General features: G+C 32.9%; 1 protein-coding gene across 1 annotated transcript in view; it reads right to left on the bottom strand.

Annotated features, from left to right (window-relative positions):
• Positions 1-25,405, bottom strand: part of SMAD4 (SMAD family member 4) — a 56,707-nt gene that overhangs the window by 5,203 nt on the left and 26,099 nt on the right. Inside the window, exons 6-10 of the mRNA XM_074279383.1 lie at positions 24,852-24,971; positions 24,644-24,760; positions 23,820-23,870; positions 5,521-5,704; positions 4,336-4,504 (exon numbers count right to left, since the gene is read on the bottom strand). Coding sequence (XP_074135484.1) covers positions 4,336-4,504; positions 5,521-5,704; positions 23,820-23,870; positions 24,644-24,760; positions 24,852-24,971 — 641 coding nt within the window. The remainder of the gene's footprint in view (positions 1-4,335; positions 4,505-5,520; positions 5,705-23,819; positions 23,871-24,643; positions 24,761-24,851; positions 24,972-25,405) is intronic.

Here is a 25,405-nt window from a genome sequence, read left to right as displayed (position 1 = left end):
TATCCTATTTTGTATAGAGTTATTGCGTAAGTGGAACTCTTTTGTCTATCCCTCAAACCTCAGTACATTTTAAAACAACTTCTGAGCCATCAAAATTGTCCTGCCTAGACTCCCTTATAATAAATAAGATACATTTACTAGGTATAAGGCTATAGTCAGACTAGGAGTCATGGAACAAAGCAAAAGTCATGGGTCCACTGAACACTTAATCCCATTACTTACCTACTTACTAATAGATCACCAACTAATGTTCGTTAAAAATTCCCACCTCGGAGGCAGCTAGTTGGTGCAGTGGGTAGAGCACCAGCCCTGAAGTCAGTAGAACCTGAATTCAAAAGTCTAGTCTCAGACACTTAACACTTCCTAGCTTTATGACTTTGGGCAAGTGACTAAACCCCAATTGCCTCAGCAAAAAAAAAAAAAAAAAAAAAAAAAAAATCCCAACTCAACAGTGTAGACTTCCTTCTCCCCACCCCAATACATACCCAGAGGAACATCATAATGCTAGATCATAATTAAAAGGGAAGTGGCAGAGGCAGAAATTAATCTTGAAAACAAAAGATAACATATTTTTCCCAGACTTATTTTGAGTTAAGAACCAAAGTGTTAAAATGTAAATAGAAACTTCTTCATTCTATATCCATAATGGCTATGTACTTAGTTTTGGTTTTTTTGGTATGTACTTAGTTGACTAACAGTATCACATATACAAAACCCATCCACTTCATAGTTGCATATTAGGAATGAACTAAAGTAAACTAGATAAAATCTCCCTTCCCCACCTGTGTTTCCAACTCAGGTCATTCACATATAATTCTTACTATGCCCAAAGCACTGGGGCAGTAGATATGGAAATTCAATACTAAAAAGATAACAACCCCTTGTCCTTAAGGAAGTTACATTCTGCTCATATAGACAAGGAATATACATAAACAAGTACAATACAAGGAAAGGTGTGATCCCAGAAAAAGAAGAATTCAAAGTATTTTAGGATAGGAAAAAAAAGAACACTTTCATTTGAGAATGAGATGTTAGAGAAAAAATATGGGAGAGTCAAAGCCAAATCATTACTCAGTGGTGTTCTGGTGCCTGTTTTCCTGTTTTGCAACATATTTCTTTCTTTCTTTCTTTCTTTCTTTCTTTCTTTCTTTCTTTCTTTCTTTCTTTCTTTCTTTTCTCTTTCTTTCTTTCTTTCTTTCTTTCTTTCTTTCTCTCTCTCTCTCTCTCTCTCTTTCTCTCTCTCTCTCTCTCTCTCTCTCTCTTTCTTTCTTTCTTTCCTTTTTTAAAGTTAATAAGCATTTATTAAGTGCTTTTTATGCCATATTTAGTCATTGAGCTAAACTACAAGAATACAAATGCAATCTAAAAGTCCCTGCCCTCAAGGAGCTTACATACTAATGAGGGAAGGCAATGCCAAAGTGAAAAAGGAGATGATGGAAAGATGAAAGATATCATTAAGCACAGCTACATGATAGGGAAAATCATAACCTAGAGAAGAATGAAAATATGCCGAGTTGGGTGTCCTGTGAAACAAGTTCTAGGAGGAATCAGCCAATGCGAAGGAGCAGTAGGCCATATTCTAGTCCCATGTTCAACTTCTCTCTTCTCCAAAGGCCTCACATAATGCACTGATAATTCTATTTCTGCAGAATTCCAGTAACGGGTCTTAATTAGCAGTTGTGTTAGATTGCTAGTGCTTATTAAATATATATTTCCATGCTCCTTCGTCCCAATCCCTGATATATATTTCCTGCAGATGTTCCAGCTTGGCATATCTCTAATCTAGGAATTACACTATGGAGAAGTGTAAGTGTCTCATACCTAGCACTCTTTCACTGTTGACATTCAGCACTAAAGAGGTTTGATGAAATCCTAAGGAATACAGAGAATTTCAATCAGTTCTCAGTGTGAATTTTCAGATGTAAAGATTGGTCTGTTTTCAAATGATATACAAAAGAAGTTCTGAGGTCATAATTTATGTTAGGTAGCATGGAATGACGCCTAGAATATTATAACTAGGAAGCAAGCAAGCATTAGCCCTCCAGTTTAGTTTAGATACAGGTTAATTTGGCATTAAAGAAAATGTCTTAAATGATTCTTCTCTTTTATAATCCTGTTTCAGAATTCCATGATAAAATCCTCAAAATGGGTCTTCCCTGGTAACAAATTTATATAGATGCATCTCTTTTTTTAATTATAGCTTTTTATTGACAAAATATATGCATGGCATGGCACTGACCCTTGTAAAAACTTCTGTTCCAACTTTTCCACTCCTTCCTTCCACCCTCTCTCCTACATGGCAGGCAGTCGCATACATGTTAAATGTGTTAAAGTATATGTTAAATACAATATATGTATACATATTTATACAGTTGTCTTGCTACACAAGAAAAATCGGATTTAGAAAGAAGGTAAAAATAACCTGGGAAGAAAAAAAATGTAAGCAAACAATAACAGAAAGAGTGTAAATCCTATGTTTGCAACACTAATTTCAAGTCTGGTATTCTTTTTTACCACACTATACTACTTCCCAAAAAAGTTCCCAAATATCCAGAGAATTAGTTATGAAATGGAAGGAATTTGAGGGTAGAAATAAAATTATGACTTTCTGGTGGTAGACTCTAGTTAGTATGATATGCAGTCTTAATTCACTATTGAAGGGATTATACATAATACTAACTGATTTATTTGGTCTAAAAGATTGAATGACAACATTGGTACTAATAATTTTAAAGGAATCAAAGGAGAGGGATCAAGAAAAGACCTGTGATTTCACTGGTATAGAGAAATTTCCAGCTAAGTCTACCAATCAATGCACACTATCATGTACCTTGCAATCTACAGTCTTACAGTTTCTAGAGTACCAAGCAGTTAGGTGACCTGCTCATGGTCTTCCTAGCCTCAAAGCCATCTCACTATCCATTACACTGAACTTCCTCTTTGTGAAACAAATGAGGATTTGTTTATTTAAATTATTTGGAAATATGGATGCCATTCTCTCTATATATATACCTTAGGTTCTACTGTCCAAAGATTGTTAATAAATAAAATGCAACTGCTTAGATTTTGTGTACATCCAAGATACCTCTTTATTCTTGACTGATAAGTTGCAGAATGGAGTGAATATATGAACTTTTTTTGGTCAATTAAAAAAAAAAAAAGGTCTAATAAACCAATGGAATAGTGCTGTGTTTGCATTGTGCATTTAAAATACTTCCTATAATTTGTTCATTGCTAACAAGAAAAGCTTGGGATCACTGTAAAAATGGTCAATCACAGGGCTGATGGATGTCTTTGTCTTTAGACAAAGTGTCACACTCTGGGTATTCAAGTATGATACTTTTGCTCAAACATTAAACAAAGCTTTTACTTTTATGGCAATTCAAAAGTGTAATTTATACCAATTAAACCTTAATATAGGAAACTTAATTACTGCAGAAATGATCTATCATTAAATAAACCCACAAATTTTAATGACACAGTAGGTTATAAGCAGACCCCTAAGAATGTGGCTTGTAAGGACCACCATTTCTGCACTAGACATGTATGACTCAGTTAATATGGTACCTTAAATAACTTCAGAAACTAAAGAAACCTCCTCAGTCACTATTAATCAGCATACAGTAAAACCTCACTAAATTCATAAAAATGGTCACAATTTGCTAAAAAAAAACACAAATTATTAAATTACCATTCTTTTTATGTGAAATAGATATTATTAAATGTGAATGAGATTCATATATACAAGTTAGTGAAAACAAGGAAATTCACAATAGGCCTAAATTACACAATAATGAATCAATAAAATACTGTTAACGTACAAGAACAGCTAGACCAGATGCTGAAGACATATTGAAGGATTTTTTTTTCAGTCCGTAGTTTGAAATATAATTTTAGATTGCATTCCCATCATTTATAAGATACTAAAAATTTGTGGGGAAGAAATTTTTAACTTTTTTTATTTAATGACAACCAATCACATAGAATTGTCTTTATTTTTGCAAACTCCAAATGAGTATAACTGGAATTTGTAAGGATCCACTACATTTAAATATTTTTATAACTAAGAAGTTTCATGTTACTCTAAAGTATAAATTTTATAAAAGTGTCAACTACCAAGAGCCTGCTAACTGAAGAAAAAAAAAAAATCACTAAACAATTAGCTCACAATTGCTTCTACAAAAACCACTAAGTTCTCAGAATATTTATCATTACTTTTCTAATAAATACACACTTATTATAAATAAGCATGATTCATTTTCCATGTAGCCCAAATTCTTGTAAGTGGTAACAGTTTTAAAAAGAAATAAATCCCACAAAATTTAAAACACTAACCTTTATATATGCACTTGGATAAATTTTATGAACAGCATCTCCTGGTGCTCGTCCAGCCTCTCGGTCTAAGTAGTAACTCTGCACAAACACTGCATGATCACTGAGGCACCTAACCCAAACATCTCCTTCACCTTTACATTCCAATTGCACACCTTTGCCTATGTGTAACCTTAAAAGAGGGAAAAGAAAATTAAAATATGTTCTTGCACATTTTACCAAAATTTGTTAATACATTTTAATTAATGATTCTTTTATCTTATCCCTGAAATTATTTCTCATATTAATAACCAATTATTAATTGAGATTAAGATTTTTTTCTTTCTATTTTCTCATCAGAAATTAAACCCCAACAATATTAATTCAGCTAGCCTTTGATGGCCATTACTAACTTTGCTCCAAAATTTTCCCTATTTAGGCCATCTCACTTACATGGAAATGCTAACTCCATCCAACTAGAAAAACCTTACAAAAATAATCTAATCTAAGTGAATTCCAGCCCATTATGAATTCCAGACTTGAGGGAGTACAATTAGGCTGGGGGGGGACAGATTTTGCAAAGTTAGAGAATACATTACAAATATTCATATGGACTCTTTGTGCCCAATCAGTGGCAGAGCATTCTGAACTACTTTTGGTTTGATCAGTCACTGATCAGACACACTGTAACTTGACTCTAACATACTGATGCCATTTGGTTCTTTTCCAGAATGAAAGATGAAAACCACCAAGAATAAAAAGCAACATAATCAAAGTAGGTTTGCTTCTCATTATAATATCCATTCTCTTACTGTTAATCAATAAGAATTGATTCCTCTTTTGCCCCTGTTGGGAAAGCTCACTCTTTCAAGAGGCCTTTAAAGATGTCTTCCATTTACAGAGAAGGCCAAATGACCATCCTTTTATTAATTATTTACTAGATATAATTACCAAAATGATTAATTACTCAGAAATTCTGTCTTTTGAACTTTACATACCCTATCACTTAACCTAATAAACTATAGAATTACAAATTATTTAGCCACTTAATGACAGAACTAAAATTGCAAAAACAAAAAAAAATTTTTTTTACATTATTTCCCTCACTACATAAAAGCCCATATAATCTATATAGGAATGTATGCATTAGGAAAAACATGACCAATTCTTACTTTGCCCACACATTCACATTCGTTTTTGTCATGTTACCTTGCTCTCTCAATAGCTTCAGTTCTGTGCACGTTGGACAGCTGACCCAAGCAAAAGCGGTCTCCTCCAGATGGGTCCACATATCCATCAACAGTAACAATTGGGCAGCTTGAAGGAACTTTAAATGTCTCTCCTACCTGAACATCCATTTCAAAGTAAGCAATTGAACACCAATATTCAGGAGCTATAGGGAAAAGCAAATAGAGCTTGAACAAGAGATACTGGAATGACTTCCACATTCATAAAGTAATTATGCCTAAAACTCTTCCTTAGAGCTTCTGGACTATTATAAAATTCATTTAAAGGAAGGGATATTAATACTACACAAAAATGTGGGCATCTTTACCTCGAGATTATTAACAAAAATTTTTTTTTAATTTTCATGCAAGCATGGTTTTGTAAAATTATTGAACATCCACTGTGTATACAGCACCACAAATGCTGTTCTCACAAAGACTGCTCCTTAGAAGACTGTCCATTGATGGGTTGGGATTAAAGGTTTTCCACATAGGTAATCCTCTTAGATATTATATTCCATCGGCCCATTCTTCAAGAAACTAAGATCGCCTTCCTACAACAATGAGGAATCAGAATAGGACTTTGTTGTAGGCTAACACCAATGGAGTCACAACATAAATTCCAAGTACCCAGGGTTGAAAAATTGGCATTTAAAAAAATAATCTGTCAATAGGCAATAGAGATGGGAGATTCTGAAGATGACTTCGGTGTTAAGTACACAATGGCTAAATGTGAGCATGCCTTTATTGAGGTTTGCTAGTTAATCTCAATTAACTGAGAAATCTGTTAACTGCTAAAAGACACAGGGATGATTGAATGATAGGAAGAAAAAGCTTTATAAGAAGTCTAGTCAAACTCCTCATCAATTGATAGTCAACATCTAAGATCAGCAGTCTCTAGAATTACTTGAACAATTTTGGAACACTGAGTCCATTTCATCATAATTATTAGAAAATCTTTCATTATACTGAGCTGAAATCTACCTTTCTGTTAACATGGAATACACTTGCTTAGTTATATGCTTTCTGGATTCAAAGAGAGCAAAACTAATTCTTCTATCCAAAAGATACTATACCTCCTATAACTAATGGAGTAATAGGATTTGTACAAAATTAGAGAACCTGAATTTGGATCCTAACAATGTTTCTTGTTGGCTATCTGATCTTAAGGAAGTGACTTAGTTTCTCTATGCTATATTCCTTTATTAGGAGCTTCCACTGAACTACAAGGAACTAATAGGTTCCTTCTACCAAAGTATTAAGTCTTCTCTTATTCAAGATAAGGACCCTCATTCTAACACCACTCCTGTTTAAGTTGTTCAACTGATCTTCACATAACATGATTTTTGTCCCTTTTATATCTTAATCATCCTCCATCTGAAAACATTCTCCTTAAATATGAAGCTTCTAACTGATCATAAATGAGATGTAATCTAACTAAAGAAAAAAAACCAAAAGTACTATCATTCTCCTTACTGTTGAATATTATCTTCTACAGGCCTATAATAGTCAGCTTTTTTTGATAGCAATATCATGCTATTACTTATACTAAGCTTAACATTAAACCCCCAAAGCCTCGGATGAACTTTTAAGTTAGGTTCTTCTCACCTCACACTTTTGCAGTTGATTTTTTCCCCCCTAATGTGAAGTGTTTTTCCAGGAAGGAGTTAATTTCATTCTATTGTCAAAAAGGAATAGCCAATTCTCAGAAAAATGTGATAGTAAAAGGTAAATTGCATCAGAACAAATTTCAAAGGAACTGACTAAGAATGTTTTACTATTGATAAAGTACAAAAAGTCATAAAAGTATGGAATCATCTGGAATGAATTCACAAAATCAAACCATTTTCAAGTCAAGGAGTATAGTTTTATTGTGTCATCTAGCAAGCTAGCAAAGTTCCTAAAGAACTTTTAATCACAATTAATAAGGGGATGGTAAGATCTTTTACAAAAAAGGATCCTAATCAATGTATGCTAACTATACTAGTTGTGTGCATCAGTAAAGTTACAGATCATAATAGTATAGATAATGTGAGATAGCCCTTGATTTTTGACACATATAGTTTAACCTACTAAATACATATAGTACCTGTGGTGCCAATACAAGGTATCTCTGTCTGTACAAGATAATTTTGTCAAAACAAGAAATTCTGCAGGGTCAGTTTGTTTCCATATAAAGAGCAGATAACATTCCTCCCTAGATCCACTTAGATACTGGGCTTTAGTCAGGGATTTAGTATTTTGCTACAGTTTATTCACTCTATCAATATGAACACTGTTTGAAATAAGCAAACTTAGTAATCTATTAATTTCATAGAGCTCTGCACAGTTTGCCAAGATTTGTAATTTAAGTGATAACACAATTCAATTCAATTCAAATGTCTACCATGTAGAAAGTACTGAAAATACAAGGACAAGAACAAAACAGTATCTGCCCTCAATGAGTTTACTACATTCACAAGGGAAAATACAACCTGAAAAAATGTAATAAACATAAAGTATATAAAATAATACAACAAAATTTCAAAAGAGTTTTTATAACTGAAGGAAAATCAGAAGAAGTAAGAAAAAGTAAGAAGTGGCACCTGAGGTAAAAGTTGAAGGAAGCTAAGAACTTTAAAAGGAAGAAGGGAAAGAAATACATTCTAGGACAACCTGCTCTGATACTATTTGAGTTGAGTCTTAAAAGTGGTCAGAGAAAGCAATAAGAGGTGAAGAGGCATAGTATTCCAGAGATGGGAATCAATCAGTGATAAAGAGAGATGGGACTATCATATATAAAGAACAAAACTAGGGTTTGTTAGTTTAGGGCTCCTTAAACTTTTTCTACTCGAGACTCCTTTTTTGCCTGAGAAATTTTTATGTGACCCCAGACACACAGGTATATAAAATAGGTATACAAATCATTTTTGTTTAAGAAGCTTTGTGTTACATCATAATGGAGAGAGACGCAGAGAGAGACGAGAGAGCAGCGAGAGAGAGAGAGAGAGAGCGAGACGAGAGACGCTCGCCCGAGAGAACCGAGCCAACATACCCTTTTATGTGTGTGTGAATATGCATTGTCCACCCTAGAACTAAGGAATGGGAGAGGAAATCCCAGAAACCCACCAATTTACCACTTTGATGTTCCAAAGAGTAAGAATTCTGGAAAAGAAAGGACTAAAAAAATTGTCCAGAATTGTTGGTTGCCTCACTCTAGTCCTAAAAAAGAGCTTACTGTTAAGCAGCCATACTCCCAGCACTTCGCTGAATGATAACTCCAGCAAATGCAAATAACAGGGGAAAGGAGAGAATAGTCAAGGTGACCAGCAGGATGAATTCAGAAAGGCTTGGAGAGAACTTGCATGAACTGATGCTGAGTGAAATGAGCGGAGCCAGAAGACCACTATACACTTCAACAACAATACTGTATGAAGATGTATTCTGATGGAAGTGGTTATCTTCAACATAAAAAAGATCCAACTCACTTCCAGCTGATCAATGATGGACAGAAACAACTACACTCAGAGAAGGAACACTGGGAATTGAATGTAAAATATTAGTACTACTGTCTATCTACCCCAGGTTACTTATACCTTCGGAACCCAATACTTAACATGCAACAAGAAAATTGGATTTACACACATATATTGTATCTAGGTTATACTGTAACACATGTAAAATGTATGAGATTGCCTGTCATCTAGGGGAGGGAGTAGAGGGAGGGAGGGGAAATTCTGGAAAAATGAATACAAGGGATAAAGTTATAAAAAATTACTCATGCATATATACTGTCAAAAATGTATAATTATAAAATTAATTAAAAAAAAAAAAAAGAATAGTCAAGGTGGGAAATTTTTCCTAGTCTGTCTCTGACAGAGAAGGTGAAGATGTATGTAAACAAAAGTAAAATTATGCATTAAGAGACTACAAGCTAAAGTTCCAGAAAGGCATCAATAAAAGTAAAATCAATAAAGAAATGTAGAGCTGTCAGCATAAGAAAAACCTGGGAAAACAAATAGCTTATAACAGAAGATGGAAAATTTCACTCAGGAAGTAGGTAGCCTATAAAACAGAATAGAGAAAAGAAAACTAAATATTTTAATAAAAAATATCAAAACAAAGTAAAAAACCAAAACAATTAAAATAAATGAGTTAGCTATCAAAAATATTTCAAAATATCAAAAATCAAAAATTTCAAAAATATCAATATTTCTTTCCTTAGAAAAGAAAATTAGGAATTTTAAAACCACCAACTTTCTTGAGAATTGTGACAAAAGAAAAAACCTGGAACTACAAAGCAAATCCACTTGAAGGAAACACCAAATTTAACAAAATCAAAAATGTTATAGTCAAACTCTAGAACTTCCAAGTCTGTGGGAAAAAAATCTAAACAACCACAAAGACCAAGTAACCAGGAACTATAGAAAAAGATAACACAAAACTATATAGCAAATATATAAGAATATAAGCACTAATTATACTAAAGATAACATAAGACTATATAGCAAATATAAAGCTTGGAATTAGATACAGCTAAATGGAAAAGAAAAAAATCTAAAACTAAGACTAACTGATCCTATTATAATCAAGAAAAAATAGATTTCTCTAAGAGAATGACAATTTTGAAGCACTCCTGTGAGGGGGAAAAAAAGCTACATAGAAAATGCAAGTTCAGAAAATAATAGAAATCTAAAAAAGAAAGCAATTCTGAGAACTAAAAAGCAATAAATTCCTACATTCTATTAAAAGGAAAAGAAATTATCACTTCATAATTTCCACTATCTTCAAAGATCAGAAGAAACAAAACCAAAAAGATCTAGTTGGGTTTTATGTTTTTAACTTAATTTAATGTTAGAAGAAAAAAAAAAAAAGAGAGAGTAGAGGGAAAAGATATATAGTAGGAAAAGACTGAGGAGAGGAAGGGTGAAGAGTTAAGCATGGAGGAGATGGCGGGGAAGGAGTAGTAATCTCATGATATCCTAGTCAAAGTTAGGAATACTTGTGAATGAAGAAAGTATAGGGTAGAACCTGGAATTGATCAGCAAAACAGATCAGGTGAGTTTAACAGGGTATAAGAATTAAGAAAGGCATCAATAAAAGTAAAATGAATCAATAAACATTTATTAAGTGCCTACTACATGCCAAGCATATTAGGGATAACCCCCCAAAAAATAAAAACAAAAGACAGTTTTTGCTTTCAAGAAACTCATAATCAGATAGAGGAGACAACATGCAAATCAATATATACAAATAAACTCTATTCAGGATTAATAGAAAATAATTGATAAGAGGGACAAAGTAGAAATAAGAGAGGTTGGGAAAGGCTTCCTATAAAAGATGGGATTTCAGCTGAGACTTAAAGGTAGCCAGAAAGTCAATAAACAAAGTTAAAGAGGGAAAGTATTATTGCAGGGAAGGTATTATTGCAGGTATGCAGAACAGCCAGCAAAAATGCTTAGAGCCTAAGGATGGAATGTCTTGTTAGTGGAATAGCCTGATGGCCAAAGTCACTGGCTTGAAGTATGTAGAGGGAAATAAGGTGGAAAAAACAAAACAAAACTGGAAAGGATAGAGGATTTAGGTTATGAAGGGATTTGAATGTTAAACAGAGTATTCTGTGTTTGATCCTAGAAGCTGTAGAAGCTACTGGAGCTTATGAAATAGGGAGAAATGACACGATCAGATCTGCAGTTAAAAAAAAAATCATTTTAGTGGCTGAATGGAAAAGAGGGAGCAGAGGCATACAGACCCATCAACAGGCTATTGCAATAATCACTCATAAAGTAATGAGGGCTACAGTAGTGACAGTATCTGAGGTGAAAAGGGGAGCAGATCTCCACTTTACAAAGATGAACCTGAGAGACTTGGAAATAGATTGGATAGGGGAGTGGGGGAAGAAAAGGAAGAGGATGAGGGACAGCAATGAGTTAAGGATAAGTTACAAGTTGTAAGCCTGTGACACTAGAATGACAATGTTGCCTTTTACAGTAAAAGTGAAAAGGAAGTAGGTGGGTGGATGAGTAAAGGTTTAGGTAAAAGATAAGTTCTGTTTGGACATGTTTAGTTTAAGGCATCTACTAGATATCCATTTTGAGATATTCTAAAGTTAGTTAGAGATGCAAGATTAAAAATCAGCAGAGACTTTAGGCACAAAAAGATAGATTTAAGAATCATCAGCATAAGGATGGTAATCAAATTCAAGGAAACTGATGAAATTACCAAGCGAAGCAATATAGAGGGAGCAGTTCTTTCTATATACAGTACAGCATCCTGAGGGAAATCTATGGTTAAAAGGTATGATCTGGAGGAGAATCCAGCAAAGCAGGCGGAGAAAGAACAACCAGAGAGGAAGGAGACTAAACCTGAAAGAATGGTGTTCCAAAAACCTAGAGAGTTATCAAAAGCAGAGATAGTTATCAGCAGTATCAAAGGCTACAGTGAGGTCATGGAGAATTAAGAACTGAGAAAAGGCCACTGGAATTGGCAACTAAGAGATTACAAATAATTTTGGAAAGAGAAGTTTCAGTGAAATGATAAGGTTATAGGTCAGACTATTTGGGTTTGAGAACAGAGTGAGAAGAGAGAAAGTAGAGACACCTACTATAGCTGGGTTTTCTTTTTTTTTTTTTTTAATTTTTTTTATTTTATATATATATATATATATATATATATATATATATATATATTTTATAATATTATCCCTTGTATTCATTTTTCCAAATTGCCCCCCCTCCTTCTATTCCCTCCCCCCGATGACAGGCAATCCCATACATTTTACATGTGTTACAATATAGTCTAGGTACAATACAAGTGTGTGAATATCATTTTCTTGTTGCACAATAAACATTAGAATCCGAAGGTACATGCAACCTGGGCAGACAGATATTAGTGCTAACAATTTACATTCACTTCCCAGTGTTTCTTCTCTGGGTGTAGCTACCTCTGTCCATCATTGATCAACTGGAAGTGAGTTGGATTTTCTTTATGTTGAAGATTTCCACTTCCATCAGAATACATATAGATGGGTTTTCTTGAGATGCTTAGCTACAAAGGACAGAAGAAATATGAGGCAACAGCAAAGCTAGATGGATCAAATGAAGGGTTTTTTTTTTTTAAATGATGGAGGAGACATAGGCATGTTTGTAGGTAGAAGAGAATGTTACAAAAAGAAAAACAAAGTCAAGAATCAATGATAAAAAGAGGGAAGAGAATTGAAATTACATAGTTCAGACTACAGATTAGTACCAAATTCATTTTCTTTCTTCCCTCCTATTTGTTTTAGTAGAGAGAAGTTATAAGATAGGCTTTTCTTACAACATAGATCTAGAGCAATAAGCTACTTCAAAAGCCAATTAGCCTAACTCCCTCATTCTATAGACAAGCTGAAACCCAGAAAGGTTAAAAATCTTCCAAAAGATTTGACATGGAAATTGAAGAGAGATGGGAGTTAGGAATCATGGGTTAGCTCATTAGCTTGAGTGACTGTGAGGAAATTATGTAGTTTCAGAAAGAAATAATGGGTTTTACTTTGATATGCTGAGTTTGACAGGTCTATAAGACATCTAGTTCAAGAGAAAGGGTAGGGTTGGATAAACAGATCTGAAAATCATGAACATAGAGTTAATTCTTGAAGAGGAAGAAAAAAGAGGGCCTAGGACAGAGCTTTTTTTTTTTTTAATTTTAGGACAGAGCTTTAAGGTACACTCATGGTTGTCATAACATAGAATAACCATCGAAGGATACAGAAAAGGGATAGTCAAAGGTGGAAGGAGAATCAAGAAAGAGCAATCTGCAAAAACCTAGAGAAGTACAACAAAAAGAGGGTGATGAGCAATATGAAAGGGCTGCAGAGGTCAAAAAGATTAATATTGAGAAAAAGCTATTAGCAATTGTTGGTAGCTTTTATATTGTATTATGAAGCTAACCTGGAGGGGGAAAAATAGACCCAAACAATAAAAACTATAAATGTAAAATAGATGGAATGTGCTCATGGAACAGGAGAGTGGCAGAATGGATCAAAAAGAAAATACAAAATGTTTAAAAATTATTGTACATGTATAACCTATAGCAGACTGCTTGCTGTTTTGGGGATGAGGGAGGTAAAGGAGAGAGGGAGAAAAAAATTTGAAACTCAAAATCTTACAAAAATGAATGCTGAAAATTATCTTTACATGTAATTGGAAAATTAAAATACTATTCATAAAGAAAATCCAATGTATTCTGATGGAAGTGGAAATCTTCAACATAAAGAAGATCCAACTCACTTCCAGTTGATCAATGATGGACAGAAATAACTACACCCAGAGAAGGAACACTGGGAAGCAAATGTAAATTGTTAGCACTATTGTCTATCTACCCAGGTTACTTATACCTTCGGAAGCTAATAATTAATGTGCAACAAGAAAATGGTATTTACACACATATATTCTATCTAGGTTATATTGTAACACATGTAAAACGTATGGGATTACCTGCCATTGGGGGGAGGGAGTGGAGGGAGGGAGGGGATAATTTGGAAAAATGAATAAAAAAAATAATAAAATTTAAAAAAAAATTTAAAAAATATAAAAAAAAGAAAATCCAATACAATATTGTTTATTAAAAAACTAAAATACATATTCACAAAATTAAAATAAGCTGTTAATTGTCTCTATAAACCTGTATGTGCAAGAATGTTTGTGGCAGCCCTCTTTGTAATGGCCAGAAACTGGAAACTAAGTGGATGCCTATCAATTGGAGAATGGCTGAATAAATTGTGGTATATGAATATTATGGAATATTGTTGTTCTGTAAGAAATGACCAATAGGATGATTTTGGAAAGGTGTGGAGAGGCTTACATGAACTGATGCTGAGTGAAATGAGCAGGACCAGGAGATCGTTGTATACTTCAACAACAATACTATATGATGATCAATTCTGATGGATGAGGCCCTCTTCAACAATGAAATGAACCAAATCAGTTCCAATAGAGCAAAAATTAACTGAACCAGCTACACCAGCTACACCCAGCGAAAGAACTCTGGGAGCTGATTATGAACCAGTAAATAGAATTCCTAATCCCTCTATTTTTGTCCACCTACATTTTTGATTTCCTTCACAGGCTAATGGTACACTGTTTCAAATCTGATTCTTGTGTACAGCAAAATAACTGTTTGGACATGTATACATATATTGTATTTAACTTATACTTTTAACATATTTAACATGTATTGGTCAACCTGCCATCTGGGGGAAGGGGTGGGGAGAAAGGGGAAAAGTTGGAACAGAAGGTTTTGCAATTATCAATACTGAAAAATTACCTATGCATAAATTATTTGTAAAAATTAAATTTTAAAAAAATAGTCCCTAAAGATCTACATGTGCAAAAATGTTTGTGACAGCCCTTTTTGTAGTGGCAAGAAACTGAAAACTGAGTGGCTGCCCATCAGTTGGAGAATAGCTGATTAAGTTATGGCACATGAATGTTATGGGATATTATTGTTCTATAAGAAACGATCAGTAGGATGATTTCAGAGAGGCATTAGAAAGACTTACATGAACTGATACTAAGTGAAATGAGCAGAACCAGGATATCATTGTACATGGCAACAAGATTACATGATGATCAATTTTGATGGACATGGCTCTCTTCAATAGTGAGATGTTTGAGGCTAGTTCCAATGATCTTGTGATGAAGAGAGCCATCTATATCCAGAGAGAGGACTGTGGGAACTGAGTGTGGATCACAACATAGCATTTTCACTTTTTTTGTTGTTGTTTGCTTGAAATTTGTTTACTTTCTTATTTTTCCCCCCTTTTTGATCTGATTTTTCTAGTGTAGCAAGATAATTCTATAAATGTGTATGTGTATACTGGATGTAACATTTTTAATATGTTTGACATAATTGGATTACTTGCCATCTAGGGGAGGGGATGGGAAAATCTGGAACACAACAAGGTTATGCAAGGGTCAATGCTGAAAAATTATCCATGCATATATTTTGAAAATAAAATAAAAATCTTTAATTAAAAAATTAAAAAATCTATAATAGTTCCTATAACATCTCTGTTAATATAAAAAAGCAGGGGGGGGGGCAGCTAGGTGGCGCAGTGGATAGAGCACCAGCCTTGAATTCAGGATGACCCGAGTTCAAATTTGGTCTCAGACACTTAACACTTCCTAGCTGTGTGACCCTGGGCAAGTCACTTAACCCCAGCCTCAAAAAAAAAAAAAAAAAAAAAAAAAAAAAAATATATATATATATATATATATATATATATATATATATATATATATATATATATATATATATATAAAGCAGGAATAGGAATCATGATTTCAAAAAGCTTATTTGAAAAAAAAAGTTTAAAAAATTAAACAGGGAAATTATATTTTTAAAGGGAACAAAGACAATGAAAAAATATCAATAGTAAATATATAACCACTGAATGTAATAATATTTATACAATCAAAGGAAACACTACTCCCCCTCCCCCCCTTTGCTGGTGATCTCAATGTGCTACTTTCAGATCTGGAGAAATCTAAAAGAAAGATAACAAGAAGAATGTTTAAGACCTAAATAAATTTTCAGAGAAATCGAATATGAACCTAGTTGTGTATGTATGTATGTGTATTCTTAACTCCTTGAATGATTCAGATTTAGAACCACTTCTCACTCTACTTCCTTGTTGGACTTTTATTTGTATATCCCGTTTATATAATTTTTTTCATTCTTCCTCTTTTCCAACACTTCCTAGTGTCTGCTTCCCATCTTTTTTCATTCTTCCTTTTAAGATCAGCTAAGCATTTCCAGAATATAGTATACCAAGCTTTTTGCTTTTATATAGTGGTGCTAACTAAATCTTATGTGATACTGACTGTGGCTTCTTGGTACATGAATTCTTATTTTCATCTGGAAAAACTGGATTTTTCTGTAATATTCCTGGAAGTGTTTGTTTTGGAATTTGTTTCATGAGATGCCTGATAAATTATTTTCTATTTTTCCATTGCCCTTTGCTTTAAAGAAATTTGGGATCTTTTTTTTTTTTTTTAATTTTTTAAATGATATCTGCACTCTTAATTTGGTCATGGGATGAATGTAGTTTGATGAATTTTAACAGATTATTTTCCAGGCTTCCTTTTTTTCTTCTTTCCCCTCCCTAAGTCTTTTGAGTTTTAAAAAAATGTTTCTTATTGTCTCATAGATTCATTAGCTTCTATATGAGCCATTCTAATTTTCAGGGAGTTTTCTTTAAAGTTTTGTATCAATTGTTTCAAGTTGTTAATGGGCATTTCATATTTTTCTTCCATTAATGCTGCTGCTTTTCTCATTCTTCATCATGCTCATTTGGATTTTAAAATGATTTTTAAAAAACTTTTATTTTATTTTTTTTTAGAATTCTGATTAAATTAGTGTTATTACTGGATTTTTCTTTTGAGTCTTTGCTTGTAATTCTTTTCAAGTTATTCTCTTCTGTATTTATGTCTTTTGTTTCCCTATTATAATAGTTTTGTGGTGGTTTTTGTTTTTTGCTTATCTTTCCAACTTCTTGACATTAGAATTTGTGTTAGACTGAGCCTGTGCACTGATCCATTCTGTGGGGAATGTCTTGGCTGAGGTTTCGTTTTACTGTTACCTGTAAGCTTTCTGTATTCAAGTGATATGATACAGGGCAAATTCTTTTCCCTTCCCTTCTGATCTGAATTCTGCTACTTCCTTACCCAGGTTTGGGGTCAAAGCTTTGTACCTGCTTGAAAATTTTAGGAGACTTCTCCAGGACTTGACTACTGTTAATCGGTTAAGAGGCTCTGCAGCTTCATGTCTGAACTGTGGATTCTCCTTTGATCTGGGATTTCTGTTCTAGTTAATTCCCTTGCAAGCTAAATCCTGAGATAGAGACTAGAGCTAAGAACTGTACCCATGGCATCAGATCCACACAATTATCATTTGCTTTTGAACTTGTTCTTTGTTCAAATATATAATTTTAAAGCCAAAAACTAGGATCACTCTTTTTCTATTACTTCAGATGCAGGTCTTCAGTCTACCGTGATCTGTGACCTTGTTGTAGTAGATATCAAAACTAGCTGTCAGATGGTACCTGTTCTGTTCTGTTAGTTTAGTGATCCTCTGAGATCTATCTCTTCTTGCCCTGGATTCCTAGTCTCATTCGTCTTTCAGTCCCTGAGCACATGAACAGACCCTATCCCCAATACATATGCCTCTATTAGTCTCCCTAAGCTCACATGTGCTTGGGGGGTGGGAGGTGGGGGGAAAACTGATTTTTTTTTTCCTCGAATTTCCCTATCAGAATTTTATCTGATGTATTTTCTAGATCTTTGAGAGTGTTCTAGTACAAGAGTACTACCTCCTGTTAGTCTGCCATTTTGACTACCTATTAAATTGTTTTTTAGAATGATTGGGCCATTCCATCAACAGTATTTTAGTGATAAAGTCTTCTTTTCTTTCAGAATGGTTTGCATTTATGGGTATAGGTGACATCTCAAAGTTTTTATTTTTATTTCTATAATTTTAGTAATTTGGAGCACTCTTTCATATGACTGTTAATAGTTTCCTTTTCTGCAGTTGAAATTCACTTGGTCTTATCTGCTGACCTCTTAATCCTTAGGGAAATAATGTATAATTTTCCCAATATCAAACCATCCTTGAATTCCTGGTGTAAATCCAAGCTGGTCATAGATTAAACTTTTAAATATGTTGCTACAATGTCTATACTAATTATTTATAAAGTACTTTTACATTAGTATTCATTTTTGATGTTGGCTTATAGTTTGGAGCTAATTTATTTTTCCTTTTCTTTTCATAGTCTGAGTAGCAAGACCATATCTGTCTGAGGTGTGTTTAATAAGGAACCTTCCATCTCTGGTTTTGCAAACAATATATAATAAAGGAGCTATTTGTTCTTTTAATGATTAATAAAATTCACTTGCAAGTAAGTTATTTTCCTATGGGAATTCATTTGTGACTTGTTCACCTATTTTCCAGGCTTAATAGCATATAATTGAGTATAATGGGCTTATATACTTTGTTTTTTCTTCATCTAGTGTGAATGTGGCATATGGTCAGATTTTGGAAAGGTTCTATGAAAGGCTTAGAAATGTGCATATTCTTTAAATTCCTATTGAGTAATCATAACCATTTGTTCCTCTCTGACTTAGGTGTTATTATTATTCCTATTTTACAGTTGAAGAAACTGAGGCAGGAAGCTATTAAGTGCTTGAAGATGGATTTGAACTTAGGTCTTTTTGACTCTAGGTCTAGCACACAATTAACAATTATAATTGTGAATGTGAATGGGATGAACTCACACTCAAAATGGAAGAAGACAACAAAATGGATTAGAAAACTAGAATTCAACAATATGCTATTTTTAGGAACCATACTTGAAGCAGAAAGATACATAGACTTAAAATAAAAATCTGGAACAGAACCTCTTATACTTCAGTTCAAGTAAAAAGGGCAGGGGAAGCAATCATGATCTCCATCAAAGCAAGAGGAAAAATTAACTAAAAAAGATACAGAAAAACTACATTTTTCTGGCAAATATTATAAGCAATGAAATAATGTCAATATAAAATATATGCACAGAATGGCAAAGCATCCAGATTCTTAAAGAAAACTTAAATGATTTACAGGAAGAAACAGTAAAATCTCTAATAACATTTAGTTTCTTCTTAGATCCAATCAAATCTAATCCCAAAATAAAGAAACAAATAAAAAACAAATAAACAACTGAAGAACCTGAACAGAACATGTATTTCTCAGCTGTGCAAGATACCTTCATAAAAACTGACCATGTAATAGCCTCACACAACAAATGCAAAAAACTAAAAATAGAACTGTTAACATGTAATAAAATTATATTCAATAGTCTTTGAACCAAAGATTTAAAATTAATAAAAATAAAATAACCCTAATGAATGAGGTCAAAGGACAAACATAGAAACAAAAATTTTATTAATAATAATAAAAACAATGAGACAACATGCCAAAATTTTGGGGATGCAGCAAAAATATCAATGCAAAATTTTTAAGTTAAACATTAGCAAGCAGAGTAATATAGAATATAACCAAAATTATATACACTTATATAATTTGTAACAAAGCTAGATTTATATTAGGAATGAAGAGTGGCTTAATTATTGGGAAAATTAGATATAATTAACCCCCCCAAAACCCCAACATATGATTTTATCAACAGAAAAAAAAAGACTGACAAAATATCTCCCTTTTCTGTTAAAAGGAAAGAATCTTTCCTTAAAATGACAAATAATGTCTAGCTAAAACCAAGAGCAAGAATTATCTGTAATGATAATATGTTAGAGACTTTTTCAGTAAGATTAGTAGTAAAGCAAAGGTTTCTAGTATCACCATAACTATTCAAAATGTTGTGCTAGAAATGCTACCTATAGCAATAAGAATATAAAAAGAAATAGGGGGAATAGGTACAGCCATTGAGGAAACAAAATTATCCCTTCTTAGAGTTGATAAAATGTTTTACCTAATAGAGAAACCTAAATAGTCAATTACAAAACTAAATTAAAAAATTAACAACTTCAGGTAAATTGTAGATTGTGAAACAAATAACCACAAATCCAAGAGAGATTACATTTAAATTACACACACAAATAGTATAAATTATTTGAAAGTCAGTGTCAAAATACACACAAGAATAATATGAACACAGTTAAAAAACAAGTCTTTATAGAAATAATGACAGATCTAAACAATTGGAGAAATACAAATTAATCATGGCAGGCCAATAAAATTAGAAAAAAACAACAATACTACTTTAATTAACTTGCTTATTCAGAGGTATATCAAACAAACTACCAAATGATTCTTTATAAAACTAGGGGGAAAAAATGACAAAATTATCTGGAGAAACAACTAGGCAAGAATGAAGAGTGGGGCAAAGTCATTTATGTAACCAGAAACTATGCTAACCATTTTCTAAGTATTATCTTCATTTGATTCTCCTAACATTGGGACATAGCTATGATTATCTCCATTTTACAATTGAGGAAACTGAGACAAACAGCAATATAGTGACTTTCCTAGTCACATAGCTGGCAAGGGTCTGAGGTATTATTAACTCCAAGCTCAGCACTCTATCCATTGCGCCACCTAACTACCTCCATTCTCTCTCTTAATGAAATGACATAATAAAAATAATAACAAGTAAATTAAAGAAAAAAAAAAAAAAAAGGAAGGAAGATAACCTAGCAGTATTGAATTTTAATTTATTCTACAAAATCATAACTATCAAATCAATTTGGGTAAGAAACAGAGTAGCTAACATGATATGCAGAAAACAAACAAGCACAGGAATTCCCATCTATTGGGGAATGGCTAAACAAGTTGTGATATATGACTGGATGGAATACTACTGTACTGTTAAGCAATGAAGTTGATTTTGCAAAGAAAAAAGAAAAAGAACACTTGCATGAAATAATGAAAACTGAAATGATCAGAACCAAGAGAATGCTGTGTATAAAATAACAATACTGTTCAAAAAATAAAGGTGAACAGCTAAGTTATTCTGAGTATTATAAATATTTAAAATCAAGTACAAAGAATTTATGAAGGAAGATGATAATCATCTCCAGAGAAGGAATAATTTTTTACACATACACATGTGCATGCCTGCATTTGTGTCTAAGGAGAGGGGGGAGGAAGAATGATGACTTTCTCTAGTGAGGATAGTAGGAAGGGAGGGAGTCAGTTCAGAAATTAAAATGTAAGCAAAAAATTTTTAATGTAATTCAAAATAAATAAAATATAACCTGCAACATTTCTGAGTGAGCCCAAACCAAAGTATGAACAATTGAAAAATGAGAGAGAAATGAAGGTGGCATTTATAATCATATTGGAAAAATGCTTTAAATAACTATTTATCAGAGAAATACAAATTAAAACAACTCTGAGGTACCACTACATACCTCTCAGATTGGCTAAGATGACAGGAAAATATAATGAATAATGTTGGAGGGGATGTGGGAAAAACTGGGTCTCTAATACATTGTTGGTGGTTGTGAACTGATCCAAACATTCTGCAATTCACTTTGGAACTATGTCCAAAGGCTATCAAACTGTACATACCCTTTGATCAGCAGTCTCTATTGGGCATGTATCCCAAAGAGATAATAAGAAAGGAAAAAGGACCCACATGTGGAAAAATGTTTGTAGCAGCTCTTTTTGTAGTGACAAGGAACTGAAAACTGAGTGGATGCCCATCAGTTGGGGAATGGCTAAATGAATTGTGGTATATGAATGTTTTAGAATATTATTGTTCTGTAAGAAATGATCAGCAGGATTATTTCAGAGAGAACTGAAGAGACTTATATGAACTGATGCTAAGTGAAATGAGCAGAACCAGAAGATCATTGGACATGGCAACAACAAGATTATACATTGATCAACTCTGGTGGACTTGGCCCTTTTCAAAAGTGAGGTGATTCAGACCAGTTCCAATAGACTTGTGATGGAGAGAACCATCTGCATCCATCTAGAAAGAGGACTATGGGAACTAGATGTGGATCACAACATAGTACTTTCATTTTTGTTGTTGTGGTTTGTTTGCATTTTGTTTTCTTTCTCATTTTTTTTTTCCTTTTTGATCTGATTTTTCTTGTACAGCACAATAAATGTGGAAATATATATAGAAGAACTGTACACATTTAACATATTCTGGATTACTTGCTAGGGAAAAGGGTGATGGAAAGAGAGGAAGAAAAATTTAAAACATTTTGCAAGGGTGAATGTATATACATTTTGATTATAAAAAGCTATTATTAAAAAAAAAAAAAAAGGTCCTAAATATAAGTTCCCTCACAAAAGAAATGCAAAAGAAATCACAAGTTCAGCCCAAATCAACAAATCAACAAAACCCTGAGAACCCAGTCAAAATCCAATTATGGAAATGAAAGTAACTTTATGACAGGTCATGTTGAACCTGTGTGACCACTACCAACCCAGCTGCTTAAGAGACAAATCTTCACAGAAATCAGACGCTTTATCTTATGTTAGATCACTCAGATAGACAATTTAAGATGTTCACCATGGCTCTTTTCAACAATGAGATGATTCAGGGCGGTTCCAATGATATTGTGATGAACAGAGCCATCTAAACCCAGAGAAAGAACTGTGGGAACTGAGTATGGATCACAACATAACATTTTCACTCTTTTTGTTGTTGTTGCTTACATTTTTTTTCTAATTTTTTATCTTTTTGATCTGATTTTTCTTATAAAGCAAGATAACTGTATAAATATGTATACATGTATTTAACATATACTTTAACATATTTAACATGTATTGGATTACCTGCCATCTAGGGGAGGGGATAGGGAGAAGAGGGGGGAAATTGAAACAAAGTTTTGCAAAGGTCAATTTTGAAAAATTATTCATGCATATGTTTTGAAAATAAAAAGCTTTAATAAAAAAAATGTAAGATATCCACAAGTTGGCCGTCTCAGGGAGCTAGCAGTTTATCTAAAGTGAAGATCTTGACATAGAGACTGAGTTAGGTATGTTACAATATAATAATTTCGGTTCAGAATTTGCACCACTCAGAATATTTACTTACATTTACACCTCTTCAAAAGGAAACATTTTCATTTTAGTTAGCAACAATATCTACCTAGCAATACTGATTTAGTATGTGGACTATAACATAGTATTTCCACTCTTTCTGTTATTATTTGCCTGCATTTTTGTTTTCTTTCTCAGGTTTTTTTTTTAACCTTCTCTCTAGATCCAATTTTTCTTATGCAGCAAGATAACTGTATCAATATGTATACATATATTTCATTTAACTAAACTTTTAACATATTTAACATGAATTGGTCTACCTGCCATATAGGGGATGGGGTAGGGGGAAGGAAGGGAAAAGTTGAAACAGAAGGTTTTGCAAGGGTCAATGTTGAAAAATTACCCATGCACGTGTTTTAAAAATAAAAAGCTATAATTAAAAAAAGCAACACTACTGTGAATTTCATCCATACCAAACCTGTCACATATTTACTCATCACAATTACTTTGCAGAAATCACTCCTTTATACTCTTTTGAATTAAAAGATGAGTCTAAAATACACCAAAGTCACCTTGCATATAGTAACTATTTATGCCAATTAAGAAACTATTCCTTTGCCAGAAAGTTTTAAAAAAAATCCATTAACAAAAGGTAGATAAGTAAAATTTCTTATTTGTCTCTGAATCTAGTCACAGATTGATTGTGTAATATATTTGAGCCTTTTAAAGGCTATAAAAATAACTAAACATATTTAAAAACATACTTACCAGGATGATTAGAAATAGGAGGTTGGAATGCAATCTCATTGTGAACTGGCCCTAGAGAAACAATAACAAAATTCCCACACCATTAATTTTCCCTATGATCTAAAATTCTAAATAATCCTTCTTTGTCTATAACATAGATCCAATGCATCATCCAAGTAATTTCTAAGAAATGAATTTGTTTCATTATTGAGTAAATATTTTAAGAGATTTAAATTTTGTTCTTTTTTTATTTTCTCTAATGACTATCCCAAAGAATGATTCAAATAATATAAATCAGTTCTAAATATAAATTCATTAACTATTAAAAGATCAACTGCCAAAACTTTTAAATATTCATATTCTTGTAACATTAATCCTAACTACCCCTCAAGGTCTCACTGATATTTGGTTGAGGGCTTTGCTAGAAATATGCTTCTAAATCAAATCTATGTTCAAGAATTTATCTTGGCAATTCACATCTGAAGTGTTCATTCTATGTTGATGACTACTGAGGCAAGCACAGCTGCTTAGCCCTTTGTACTCCAGGATCTTACAAACTAGTTGTTAATATGTAACATATGTAATATATGAAAAAGACAAAGACCAATAACAAAATAATAAAATGAATGGAAATTAATATAGTGTAAATAACATTATGTGTTGATACAGGACATGAATTTAGAACTACTAAAAGTAAGTAATGCTTACAAAGAAATGTCAAAAGGTAATTATAACAAAATTATAAATGTTTTAGTGATTTTTTTTTAAATCCCACAATTGAACAATAAAAGTTAAAACAATATCCTGTATCAAAACAAACAAACAAAATCTCCAAACCAGCTTACAGTAATGTCCAGGATGGGGTGGCATAGGCGGATGATGCTGAAGATGACCATTTTGGTGGTGAGGTATATTAGGCGTATATGCTGCAGTTCTACTTCCAGTCCAGGTGGTAGTACTGTCTAAAAATTAAGATCCAGAGGGATTAATTTAGATAACTACCTATTTTCTGAAGAATATGAAAGTTTTTAAAATAGTAACAAATGTACATACTATGATGGTAAGTAGCTGGCTGAGCAGTAAATCCATTCTGCTGCTGTCCTGGTTGAGGTCCTGAAGCTATCTGCAAAAGTCCTTCACTATGGCTGCCTGTCAATATACTGGTAGGCTGACCTGAAGAAACAACAATTTTTATTTTTACAAATCAAAAATTATTTGTGTCACTGATTCTTTAGATTGCATAAAAGATGTATTTTAACACTATAATTTCAGAATAAAAAGTTCTACTGATAAGCACCACTATAAAAACAGGGGAAGAAAGCCCCTAGAAATCAACTGCTGTTTTGACTATTTAATAAAAGAACAAAAATCTGAAATAATCTATAAGTAAAACATTCCTTGTGTCTGAAGTAGGATAAAAGAGAGTTTTACATTACATAACATTTGGAACAATTTATGGTGGCCTATTTATTCAGAATGCTTATAAAAAAAAACAAAACAAAAAAAAAAACAAAACAAACAAACAAAAAAAAAACAAAAACACTATTGCTATACAGTCCAAATGCCATAAAAATCCTCCCAGTCCCTCTTTTATCCACCATACCTGA

This window comes from Sminthopsis crassicaudata, chromosome 1, assembly GCF_048593235.1.
Source record: "Sminthopsis crassicaudata isolate SCR6 chromosome 1, ASM4859323v1, whole genome shotgun sequence".
Classification (NCBI taxonomy): domain Eukaryota; kingdom Metazoa; phylum Chordata; class Mammalia; order Dasyuromorphia; family Dasyuridae; genus Sminthopsis; species Sminthopsis crassicaudata.
This window is presented reverse-complemented; position numbering and strand designations above follow the sequence as displayed.